The following is a 13229-nucleotide window of genomic DNA, read 5'->3' on the forward strand; positions in this document are numbered from 1 at the left end:
CATTGAGTCTTTCTTTATTTTTTGTTTAACGTTGTAGAGATTTTACATATTATGAACCATGTATAATCCCAGAATATCTTCGGAGGCAACTAGAGGAGTTTGAATCTGCATATGGCATCTCAAACATTGACAGCTATCAAAGACTGGATGATAATCTAAATCAAACATGTGAAAGCTTATATGAGTACGTATACAGTTCTGTGGTTAGCAGTCTAAAGGCTTTACTTTTTGCTTAAATGCTCGTAAATTCTGTACCTTTGTGTTAGATAACTAATGCTACAGTATTCCAAGAAATAACTGACAGAAGTAATTAGAATTGAAGCATCTTTGCCTACTGTAGAAGCAGTTGATAATTACAAACACAAAAGCTCTGCAATTTTGGATGAGTGCAGAAAAACTGAGGCCTTGAACTCAGACTTGCGAATCTGCTTGTAAGGAATAAAGGAAGTCTGTCTGTCAAATGGCAGACCTCAATTTAGCTTTGAACCAGTGAGCAGGGCGACATTTCTGACGTGTGGAGGTGGAATTTAACTGTTTATTTCATTGATAGTCACTGTAGTCATTTCTAAATGAGAAAATTATGGCATATAACAATATAGAAAGTATATCTCGATGCAGTTTACTAACAGTATATTTTGTATGTACCTGTCATCTGACAGCAACACATTTTCCTTAGACCATTGCTTTCTTTCTTTGTTCCTTTCAATTCTCATTGAATGATATGTAGATTGCATGCAGTAACGTCTCACATAAGTCCCCCTTTGGGGGACAGCAGTATTAGATGCAGCATCTTATTAAATCACATAATTGGATAAAGGCCGGAGTTAAGTCCTGATGGTCCGTTATATTTGGGTATGTACATAAAGATGTGTACTACGCTTTCAGGTGGCTGCAGGCTTCTGAGTAAGATGTGGAGAAGTACCAGTGTCACAGGCAGTATTTATGCTTAGATAGAACTCCGAATGTTCGTTCTTCAGTAGTGCTGAAGACTTACTGCTTTTTATTACTGTGTAAATACATGTGAAATAAAACTTGAGAATTGTATGAGAAATTATTAATGAACAATTACACTTTTTTTTTTTTTCCCAGCTATTTCTCTCAGATATTGGAAGAGCACGGTCCGATGGAATTAAATAATGAGTTGCTAGTTGGGGAATATGAACATTTCCCTGAAGAAGCTCGAAAGATTGTAGAAGATGAGGGTGGTTTGAAATCTTTTCTTCTGAAATCCCATCGTTTCGTTATGGTGGATAATTTTATTAGCTTACGGCATGATGTTCTTACTAAAGAAAGTAAAAACAGAGATGAGACTGAAAATAACGAAGGAGGAAATTATATTGTCTGTGATGTGAGAGAAAATTCTTTCCAGAACAAGATACAGTTAAATCCAGCTGCTAAGGAATTTGAACCAATGTCTTATCCTAAACAACCTCATACGTCAACATCTGCTGACATATCATTAGGAAGCTGTGAGACTCCACAATATTTGACCTATTCTTTGCCTACTCCATGGCAATCAGTGCTTAGTCAGGATATCGATCCTGTTGAAAATATGCCTTATTTTTCAGAAGTTTTACTTTATCAGGATTTTCGAGATGAAAGCAGATTTTTGCCTCAGACTCCCTGGGATTATCAGTGTGAAAGAACATCGCCAGTGACTTCTCCAATGCCTCTCCTGTCAAATGGTGCCAAGCAACCTGGGTATACTTATGCTGATCATGTCACTCATCAGGATAATGATGAATTAGCAAGTTCAGACAGAAAATATGTCAGCAGCAACTTTATACCAGCTGATATAGAAACATACAGAGACCCTCAGTGCCTGGTGGAGAACTCAGATAATGCATTTTATGAGGACAGTTTTTCTGTTCCAAATGGTACAGATAAAGCTGATTGTGATATACAGATGATTAAGAAGGAAAAAGAAAGCAGAAGTATACCTGTAAAGAAAAACAATCCTCATACAAGGATGGTAGCTGTTCAGGTAAGAGGTTAAAATGGAACACTCATTTAAAAGCATGTAAGTGACAAAAGATGGTGTTGACATCCTGCATTACGTTTCTGCAGCAGTGGAAGGCACAGCTCCTTTTGGGATGATTTCTTTATGACTTCCTGAAGGGTCAAACACTGAATTGAGTTTCAAGAGCAATAATACTTCAAGCTGCCCAAATACAAGGGGTATTGTATAGTAGTATTTAGTGCTACAGAAAGCACTTTGTGTAAAGATGCCAGATTTTCAGTGTTAAAGGCATGGCGGTTTCTCACATCTATTCCTATGGTAGATTATCCAGCATGTTAGAAGAATGATTGTAGAAAAGTTCCTCATTTTAATTTGTTTCAATTTACTAACGAAGGAATAAATTTTATGGCTGTGAGATAGTCATCTTGTTGTTATTGCTTTGTAAATTATGAAAGTGTTAACACGATTTATTGTTACCCTTATCTTTTTTCCCAGACTTGTTTTATTTGCACTTACTTGAAATCTTTCCCAAGCAGTTACTGACTTGGCGAATGAATTCACTTGCTGGGCTAACAGGGCTTTTAAGGTGGAATTTCTTTTTAATTGCTGAGCACATTTAACAAATTGTCAACAGAAGACAACAACGCTTTTCAATGTAGTGAATTCTAGTTAGCAGAGTTTGAAAGGTCAGAATGCAACAGATGTGTTTGTGGTAGTGTGGTATGGCAAAGCAATTACCATTATTCGGCTATATAGCGTATTGGCGTGGTAACATAAACTGGATCTTCAGTATATTGCATGATTAAATTTTAAACATCAGTTCTTTCAGTACATCCTAAATGAGAGATACTAGAAGAAAACAAGCAAGAAGTCCAAAGGTCATTGAGTTTAGTTGCTTCTAAGGAGATGCATTTGTGTCATAGTTCATGAGCAACAAAACGCAGCTGCCCCGTGAGCAGTCAGACTCTGGATTTGCCAGTCTTAAGAATATAAATAGAGCGAATGTGCCTAAATGGAACACAGCTGTGTTTGAAGGCTGTAAGAATTGTCGCCAGTATGATGCTACATAGTCAATTAAAGCTGGGAAGTATTAGGGGGGAAAAAAATAGCTTTTATTATAGCTTCAAGTCCATTTTGGGAATATATGCATAGTTTCCTGTTACATTGTGGGTAAACCTATTCCAGAATTTAGTTAGATTCATAGAATTGTAGGTTAGATGTAAAAGCTCCTGAGAAGAGCTGGCGTAGTAGTTGCACGTGTAAGCAGGAGATTTTTCTCATCAGTTCATGATTGTTTGTATTCTAGGTGAATAATGAAGTAACTGATAGGGAAACTAATACTTTGCCTTTTCATCCATTTGAGAAGCAACAGGTAAGTTACCTGTATACTTATTTCTACATATTTCTCATGAAGAAGCTTAAAGCAAGGCCCAAATCTGTAATAGCATGAAGGTTAAGGTTCTCTGAAAGTGAGATGTTCTAAAATATATTTTTGATTTGGGGTTATTTTCTTTTGTTTGTTTCTTTTTCCCCACCCCTCATGGCGGGCTGCGATCTGTAATGTCTTTATGAACTTCAACACTGCCCACTAAAAGGAGGCCTTGGAGCTTTGTACTGTAGCCATTCAGATGTTGGACAGTGTTTTAGGGAAACTGAGTGCTTCCTCTCAAAAAAATCTGTAAGCTTGATTTAAATTGGAAGGTACAGACTGAGTATCAGGCTGATACTAATGGTGACCTTACGTGCCTGTCAGAATGAGAAAATATGATCTTCAGACTCTTCATATTCCATTCTTTCCAGACATGGATGTTCATTGCTGTTACACAGATTTCTCTGTCCCAAAGAAACAAAAGCAAAACTACCACTAAACTCCCAAACAAAACAACAACAAAAAGGCACCAAAAAATATGCACAATTTTTGAATATCTGCTGACTGTTATGAATGTTTGCTGCTCTGTGCTTGGTAGATTCTGAATTACTTTCTGTGACTGATTTATTTCCAGGGAGATATTCTACGTATGGAAAAAGAGCATCAAGTATTAAAAGAGCAACTTAAAGAAGCGCAGGAAAAATATGAACAATTAGAAAACCGGAGCTCAGAGGAAATCAACGTTTTAGAAGAGCTGATAAAGAAAATTGTTGAAGAAAGAGGGGTAACATTTTAACCTGTGCAGCAGTGGGGTTAGCAAAGATCAGCTGCGGTGGCTGACAGTATTGGTTGTGATGGGTCAACGCTATTTTTTGAAACTTGAACGATGGTCCTCATAGCTATGAAGTTTTACTCAGCAAATCTGAAATTCTTTGTGTGTTGTCTTAAGAATGCACTTAAATGAACCCAGAAAATTGGTTGCATCCATCTAGTGGATGGGTGCTGGTTCTTATTCAACTAAAGAACAAAAAAAGCACCGTGCTATTGACACTTTCCCTCTTCTGGAGGAGAAGGGCTTCCAGTGGTCAGTGATTGATTTGCTGGGGAGTCTAACAGACTTGTTTCTGTGAAAATGGCAGCAAGAGTAGTTTCCAGACATCACTGTCAGCTTGTTTAACACTTTGACTGGATTGATTTCATAGTTAAGCAGATTGTGCTACTAACTGTTCATTTGTCTGCATTTTAAAGGGAGCTTTTCAGTTAAATAAATCAGGTTAGACCAAAGCCATTCTATCCATCTCCCTGCATTATTCTTTAGTAAAGAGGAGGGTCAGTATTCGTTTCATGAGTTTTCCTTTCCTTTGAGCATTTTTTGGAGTAAATTCTTTTACTGCATCTTGGGATCTCCTTAATTCTGGCTTTATAGAATCACAGACTGTTTTGCGTTGCAAAGGTCCTCAAAGATCATCTAATTCCACCCCCCAGCTGTGGGCAGGGCTGCCCCCCACCAGCTCAGGCTGCCCAGGGCCCCATCCAACCTGGCCTTGAGCACCTGCAGGGATGGGGCACCACAGCTTCTATGGGCAGCTGTGCCAGCGCTTCACTGCCCTATGGGGAAAGAATTTCCTGATATTGAACCTAAATTTCCTCTTAGTTTAAAGTCATTTTCCTTGTCCTAACACTATGGCTGTGGTAAAAAGTCTCTCTCCATCTTTCTCATAAGTCTGTTGAAAGGTTGTAAGATTTCCCCAGAGCCTTCTCTTCTCCAGGCTGCACAAGGCCAGCTGCCTCAACCTTTCTCCATTGGAGAGGTGTTCCAGCCCTCTATTGTCTTTGTATCCTCCTCTGAACCCATTCCAACAGCTCCACTCTTTCTTGAGCTGGGGACCTCAGGCCTGGATGCAGTACTCCACATGGGACCTTATGAGGGCAGAGTAGAGAGAGACAAGCTTGTGCTAAATACCTGACCTAAAAGTAAATTAAGTGAAGCTGTCAGTGTAAATTTCAGTAGCGTTTCTTTTGATCATGTGTCAGCAATCTGCTCTAACTTGCATTTTAACAGAATACCGTTTGCAGAAATGTTTTCTTATTTTCTGCTTTTAGATATTTAAGAAAGAAGTGGAGTGGCTTCATCAAGCTTTAGAAATTAAAGTCAAAAAGTGGCAACAGGAGAAAAAGGAAAATCAAGAGAACTTAAAAGCAATGAGGAACACAGCCAAAAAGCATATGGATACCAATGATAGGTACCATTTTTGAACACAGGCTTACATTATTGTCCTTTCGCTTGTTGTCTTTTTTTTTCTTCCAAAAGCAGCAGTACGTACGGCTGTTTCTAATAGACTGTGATAAATTTCATATCCACTGATATTCTTTGAGGTATGGCAGAATGAAAACTCCAAACTTCTTGCTCTGATAATATAGCTATGAAAGTAAATTAAATGCAACTTTTGGATTAGAGAGCTGCTGTCAGTAGGGTACGCGTATAGTTGCTTAACCTAAATAACCTAATAAATACTATTTTTTCACTACTTAGAATCTTCTGGCTTTCCAAAATCCTTTAGATCTGCACTGCTTTGTTGCTTTTCTCCTTCACGACTTAACATTGTTTCCTCACTGTGCTCCGCTTCTGCTGTATGGTTGGTCTTAAAATTCTTAATTCATTTCAGTTTTCATGTCTTGATCCTCCTCAGTCAATCCAAGTAAACTTTGATCTGCATCTTTCTCTCACTCTTTTTATCTGTTATTATTCCTTCCTTCCAAGACTTATCATTTAATGCTCAGTTTGAAATAAAACTGCAGGAGCCACATAGCTGTATGTACCTGTTGTTTTTTACCCATTCTTCACCCTATAACAGAAGTCTGCAGAGCCTCCCATGGAACTTAGATCCATAATATCCTACCACAGTCCTGTGTACAGCAGACCCAGGTATTCCCCTGGCAAGTAGTTTCCTGGCTCTGAAGGAATGCCAAGCAGATTCATTCAGCCTTCTACCACAGTCCAGGCAGCTCAGAGATAACGTCACTGAAAAATATATTGTGTGATTTAATGTAGCTTTTCCCATAGCACTTCAGTCACCAGAGAAGTCTTACGTAACTTTATCATTGGCTGTATAGCCAGCTAGAAGCTTTCTCATAGTAATGGTGTGTGTGAAGTATGAACATCTGCTTTAGTTTTGTTTCTTTGGGGAGTTTTGTTTTGGTTTGGTTTGATTTTCTTTTTGCAAATTCAGGTAACCATTTACAACAGCTGCCAGGTAACTGCTGGAGCTGACTTAATTAGCAAGTTTGTCAATCCCTGCTGTATTTTTAATATTCTCTGACAGTTTTACAGACATGAGAATACTTTTGTTATAGAATGCTGTTGTATTATCTTTAACGTGAATAGCTTGGGCCAAATCTTTTATGAATAATTATCAGCTAGCACTTACATTGGATAGTTGCTTCTTAATTAGTAGTACATTTAAGTGCACATAGAGCAATAATATATAGGCTGTACAAATTATCAATGCTGTGTATTTGACACTGTGATTATAGAGGGATGTGTATTTGATAGGGAACATTTTTCAAAACAAGCTTTATGAATGTTTGATTACTCCAGGTATTCAAAGACCATTGACGAGAAGGAGAAGGAGTATAACACATGTTTGAATACATATCTTGAGACCAGGTAAAGCTCTTGTACCTCTCAACAATATTTATATTTTTCTATTGACTTTCCATTATTGGGGTTGCCTGTTTCACTCTGGGTGAAAGATAAGAAAAAATAAGCACTGTAGCTTATATCTGTTATTCTGAACTAGTTTACTTCTATTTACCATGAGTGAATATTATTCTCTTGTAGGTATTTACATTCATAGAATTTTTATGGTTGGAAAAGACCCCTAAGGTCGCCTTATCCAACCATCAGCCCATCCCTACCATGCCCACTGACCGTGTCTCTCATTGTTGTATCTCCATGTTTCTTGAACACCTCCAGGGACGGTGGCTTTACAGTAATTAAAAGCTGTCGTTCCAAAATGCTGTCAGATATTTCTCTTGATAATATGATCCTGTATTTTAGAACCCCTCAGAATTTGGGTGCACTACATACATACCACGTATCTAAATTTGTAGTTCTAAATATACACAGCTACTTAAACACTTCATAAATGTTGCATGTAGCTGGAATTCAAGGTTTAATTTATAGATGCACTTTTTATAAATGTGAACAGATTCAGAACAGTAAAACTTGCATGACTGTAGTAGTCAAGCTCCTGTCAACTTATTACGTTGCACAGTGAAATTTAGTTCAGAAATTCCAAAGTTATGTCCATGGAGCCAGCAGTATAGCTACAAGAACATGATAATATGGCCAGATAGAATGTGTACAACATAAATGCAGATTAATGGTTCTGAGGAAGGGAGAATAGCCATAGAAAACCTCTAAAATGACATCAGTTCTAAGTACTGCTCTGTTGTGTTACTCAAACATTTGACCTTTTTTTGTTTTGCAGTAATAAATTTGCTAATGAGAAAGTAAAATTGGAAGAACTTATTAAAAAGAGTCAAGATGACTTCAAGGAGCATGAGAAAAGAGCTGTTAAAGCTGAGGTACAAACAAAAAAAGCCCTGAAACACCTCTGTTACAGTCTGGATCGCTTGCATTGCTGGATGGGGAAGATGATTGGTGAAGTCTTATTTAACAGTTTCCCTTTAAATAGCACCTAAGACATTTTATAAGAATACATAAAATTTTTTATCAAATATTGATAACGGCTGTTCTTTATGTTGTCCTGCAGAACTTTGCAGATCATCAGTATGTTGGTCTGTTGTTGGCCAGTGTTATAACTGTACAGAATTTGGGGCTTCTGGTATTGCCTTAAATAACGTTTAGCTAATAACTCAGTTTCACACTCAGCCCTGTTATGAATACATTTCATTAGTGAGTATTAACCATAGGAAAATAGGATTCCCTTTGCAAAAATAAGTCCTACTCAGGGAACATACAGCTGCTTCATAGTCTGGCAGTCAGAATACAACTTGGTTATTTCACTGAGAGGAGGAGTTTACTGATAAACATCAGTATTTTTGCCCAAATAGCATTTAATACAGGAAAGACTTTACATATGCCATATGATGTACAATTCTTTCTTCATAGAAAAGGTTTGAAGGCTGCTGTACCTGCAGTGGAATTTTATACGAAGATTAGACTGTTGGTCCATGTTGGTCTTTAAACATACGGCATTTAAAAGACTGCCTTAAACACTTAAAATGTGTATATACACACACACACATGCATTTTTAAGTTGCAAATGGAAGGAACATCTGTGCACGCATTCTACAGTCAGTTGAAGTGAATATAACCTGTTTAACCCCTCAGAGGCCTGCCCGTGCCCTTAACTGTACTTGAAGTTCAGTTGTGAGTGAATGGTGTGCCCTGCATCATCAAATTGTTGTCTAAGGGGATTGAGGCTTTATTCACTGTGTCAGCAATGCTTTTGTTGTACTTCTTAAAAAGCTGTTGTTTTCTTACAGATATCGGTACTCCAAAACTGGAAAGAAAGTGAACTGTGCAAACTAAACGGCGTAGTTGCCAAAGCAGAAGCAAATCTCAAGATGTTGAAGTCACTAAACAGGTATGGAGTCTTTACACTAGCTGGGAAGGTTCCAGTTACTGCTATCCAGTTGGAAGAGTGCTGCAACGTAAATAAAAAAGGGGGTGAAGCAAAGCAGCTGGGCATTTGATGAGAGTGAAGGAATTAATATTTTAAAAACATATGCTGTGTTCTATCTCCCTGTGTAAGTTGCCCCAAAATACTATTTTACATTTGAGGAGTCTGCTTCTAAGACTGGATAGGACATAGGTACAAGTAATTTAAGTGATTTTAGCTTAGAATAGCTGTAAGTCTTTAACTGTGACTCAAGCTGTTAGGGTATGGTCTTAAAAATTCAGTTGGAGAGGACCTGCAAAGGTCATTGAGTCCAACTGCCTGACCAATGAAAGAGCTATCAGAACTAACCAAGAGTTAAATCTCGTTACTGAAGGCATTGTCCAAATGCCTCTTGATTACTGACAGCCATAGGCCATGAGCCACCTCTCTAGGAAGCCTGTCCCAGTGTTTGACCACCCTCATGTAAAGAAATCTTTCCTACAGCCCACCCTGAACCTCCCGCGGTGCAGCTTTGTGCCCTTCTGTGTGCCCTATCACCAGTGACCAAAAAGAAGAGCCTAGCACTTCATTCTCTGCATCCTGTCCTCAGAAGGCTGCAGGGAGCAACACAGTTGCCTCTCAGCCTTCCTTTCTTCAAAGCAGACAAATTAATGGGAATGTTGGAGTTTAACTGAAAATCTTCATTATTTCAGCAGCTCAGCTTCAGCACTTCCTGACTTAAAGTCACAGATTAATTATTGGGAAGTATTTATTTCAAACATAAAGAAACAAATGGAGAAAGTAAAGGTAAGTTTTAATTTCTCTTAACTAGGGATAAGTTGAACTTTGGAAGATAAACAGAATAACTAACAAATAATTTTGCATGCCTTTGTTAAAACACCGGTGTCTTCTCTACATGCCATTCTGCATTTCTTCTAATGGCAAAAGAAAGTTTGATTATAAGGCCTGATGATAAAATCTTCTTAAGTTGCGATGAACACCTTCTGTTTTAGAGAGGGAAAATTCTTTCCTTTATACACATCGTTCAATATTATAGAATCCCAGGCTGACAAGTCTGTCACTTCTGTTGTATTTTTTGAACCTTGAAGTTCGTGCAGCTTTAAGTCTAAAAGACTAAATTGTCTTTTAAAAGGGAAGCTGTATGGAACAAGTTGGTCAAGTTTAAAAAGCTACGTGTTTCACAAATGTTTCCAGGCATTAATGCAAGTACTTCCATAGAGATTAATGTTACCATTGGAGATGGCAGCCATACTGTAGCCGTGTGAAAGGCCTGCTGCCTTTTACTGTTTGAACTACCAGAAGAGCTTTATTTAATGGTGATCTGGAGAGGAATTTGTTTTCTTTCCACAGGTTGGGTATGAAGAAAAAATTGAGAAGGTGAAAAATGGTGCTCGAAACTGCCTCACCAAAATAGAAGCTGTGGATCTTTCATCTCTTCCCAGTGTCTTAGTATGTATCATATGTGCGATAGCGGTATGTTCAGACATTGTGAAAAGAAATTCTGTAAGATTGCATCAGCATGGCTGTCCATTACAGAACATGTACACAGGGAACTTGAGTACATAGCCTTGAATTCAGAGCAGTACAGCCATTTATGGAACTTAATTTGCAATGACTACATCCCAGATAAATGCTAAGTAAACTGCATTCCTCATATGTGCAAAAATGAAATCCTCAAAAGCATCACAGATGCCACAACTTCCTTTAAAATATGTATTCTCTGCATAAAGTCACGTTTTTTTCTTTGTTTTTGGGTGTAATTCAGACCCAAGGCTTTGTTCCAAAACTGTAGTATGTTATGATTGTCATTGCAGTGTTTCTGGACTCATACTCCCTTATGTTCTCTGGTGTACCTTTTATTCCCCACTAAGGTTTAGGTCCCTTCTTTTCTCCTTATTGGCATGGAACTCTTAAGAATATTTAAATATTCTTAGTTACCCTCTTTAGGATATTTTAGAAGTTTGGAAGTAGAGTGGTTTTTGTTCCACTTGTTACACATTTGGCACCTGCTTTTACTGTCGTGATGGAAGAGTAACTTCTTAGAAAATCCATCTGTAGTTCTTTTAGTGTCAAGGAGACCTTAAGAGGCAAATCCTGAATCCAAATGAAAAAAGACTTGATGAAAACAGTTGCTGTCCTTGACTGTTTAATTCCATCTGTAATTCTTAGCATTTTTTAATGAAGTGGTATAAGAAACTCAATTTGATAAACAAATCTGTAAGGATCAACAAAACCAAACCTGAAGCCTTGCACTAAAGAATGTGAAAATTTGTGAAAGTCCAGTTTAGCCTGCTGTAAGTTCTCACTGCTTTCCATTTGCAAAGAGAAGTCTTCCTGGATCATGTGAACTCCAGGAGTCTCATCATGATGCCTCTAGCTGATGTGTTTGTTTTTAAAGTAAATAAGTGAACAAATATTGCACGGGGTTATATATTGTTTATATTGCCAATTAAAAGCAGTAAATGTTGTATTTTTAAATTGATGGCACTTGTGTTTAAACAGTGATTTCTCACAGCGACATCAAACTATACTTCAAATAGCACAGCTGTCCAGCAGCATTCATTCACTCCTTAGTAAGCCCAGAATACGTAAAAGTAACACGTTGAATGCATACATGCTGCTCTTTTAAATCCTACTTCAAGCCAGTTGTCTCTGTGCAGTACAAAATAGAAGGCACTTTTGTACGGTATTTTCACCTATGCAGAAAAGTTTGGATATGACCTTCCAGTTCCTCATTGTGACCAAAACATGGTGCAGTTCATGCTGCAAATGCTCCAGAGTTCTGCTCAGTTGATTTCGATTAATATTTTTCTTGTGTAATCTGTTTATTTTGTAGAGAAAGCAAAGCAGACCTGCTGTCAGTGATCCAGCCCTTGTCCTGTACTCCTTTGCATCTGCACAACCTAATTTACTTCCTGCAGTTTCAAGTTCTGCAGATCAAGGTCCAGTAACTGCTTCATTTAATACCCAGGCTGGAGTTAAACCTGCAAATGCAAATTCTAAGGTTTGCTCTGCAAGTGATGGATCAGTGAAAACAAACTCCAAAGCTCGGGCAGGATCATATGCCGATAAAGTTTTGCTAACTTCGATGTCGAAGGTTTCAGGAAGCAATACTCAGAATATACGACCAAACCAAACCCACCAAGATAATTCAGATACACAGATGAAGCCCTCTTCAAACAACACATTTGAAAATATTATTGCTCATCTACAAACTATATTTCCAGGCTACAGCAGGTATTTTTTTAATGCGTGTAATGCTCTATTTGGTAATAGATAGAAATTCTAAGCTTCCATGGATAAAGTAGAAAAAGAATCGATTTCTTACTAGATACTTCTTTCCCTCCAAAAGAATAACATTATGTGTTTAACCTTCTTCACTGAGGTATTCCTTATTGGAACTGACCTACTGTGTAGACCTAATGTTTCAGTGAATAGAAGTAGTAGTGTTTTATTTTTACAGATACGATAGCTAGATCCTAGTTATTGAGAGGTGTTAAAAGTAGGTCCTTGCTGCAGTTCTATTGAGAGGTTAGGATCTTTTACAGGCTCTCCTGCTATGAGTCAAACATGGAAACTACAGTGTTATCTAATATGCCAGTAGTAGCTGTAGTATTACCCATCAGTAATCATGTCATTTTTTCTTTCAGTTCAGAGTTTACTAGGTTCATAAAAGATGTACAAAGAAGAAGTGGGAATACATTAAGTTTGAGCTCCACTGAAATTCTAAGCCGAGTGACAGATCTCATTCTGGACCAGCAAAATGAGGTCTGTTGTAGTTGCTGCTATTTCTACTGTGCATCTCTGACAGTGGAATTAATGCAGCACAGCCTAAAAGTGAATACAATTTTTTTCTTGCTGTCAAGCTCCGAACTGTGAACTTGCTCAAAACTCTTATCCCATACCTGTCTAGGCATCAACTTCTGTAGGGAGACCTACGAAGTCAGCATCATCCGCTTCAGCGGGACAGACGGGAACTCAGAGTCAGGAAGCAGCTGCAGAAGGAAACGTTTCCAGCGCACCCAAGGCAAGGCCTGCACACAAAAGCACCTCAAGTAAAAACACGTTGCCATCTCAGCCAAATCTGCAGCCCTGGGGGAATGCTGGAGCAACACCGAAATCTAAATGGAAAAAAATAGACTATATAGTAAGTTCTACAATGCACTATGAATTTTAAGTTATTACCATCTGCTTTTTTTTTGAGATGTGAAACAGTCAAAGTATCACTGGACAAAAAAAAATCAGGACT

General features: G+C 38.0%; 1 protein-coding gene across 23 annotated transcripts in view; it reads left to right on the forward strand.

Moving 5' to 3' along the window:
* The window catches only part of TTC3 (tetratricopeptide repeat domain 3), a 54405-nt gene that overhangs the window by 39071 nt on the left and 2105 nt on the right, over positions 1-13229 (forward strand). For 20 of the 23 annotated variants that reach the window (XM_085529150.1, XM_085529197.1, XM_085529176.1 and 17 more), the window contains 13 exons: positions 38-184; positions 1090-1984; positions 3267-3332; positions 3964-4113; positions 5433-5572; positions 6928-6996; positions 7823-7919; positions 8844-8944; positions 9673-9766; positions 10331-10429; positions 11817-12217; positions 12631-12748; positions 12894-13127. In XM_085529150.1, the coding sequence (XP_085385276.1) occupies positions 38-184; positions 1090-1984; positions 3267-3332; positions 3964-4113; positions 5433-5572; positions 6928-6996; positions 7823-7919; positions 8844-8944; positions 9673-9766; positions 10331-10429; positions 11817-12217; positions 12631-12748; positions 12894-13127 (2611 nt within the window). Of the gene's footprint in view, positions 1-37; positions 185-1089; positions 1985-3266; positions 3333-3963; positions 4114-5432; positions 5573-6927; positions 6997-7822; positions 7920-8843; positions 8945-9463; positions 9767-10330; positions 10430-11816; positions 12218-12630; positions 12749-12893; positions 13128-13229 lie in introns of those variants that run through there. The other 3 variants (XR_014939499.1, XM_085529145.1, XR_014939500.1) reach the window with 3 other exon arrangements.

The sequence above is a fragment of the Coturnix japonica genome, chromosome 1, assembly GCF_054131305.1.
Source record: "Coturnix japonica strain WE chromosome 1, WE-NBRP24, whole genome shotgun sequence".
NCBI lineage: Eukaryota > Metazoa > Chordata > Aves > Galliformes > Phasianidae > Coturnix > Coturnix japonica.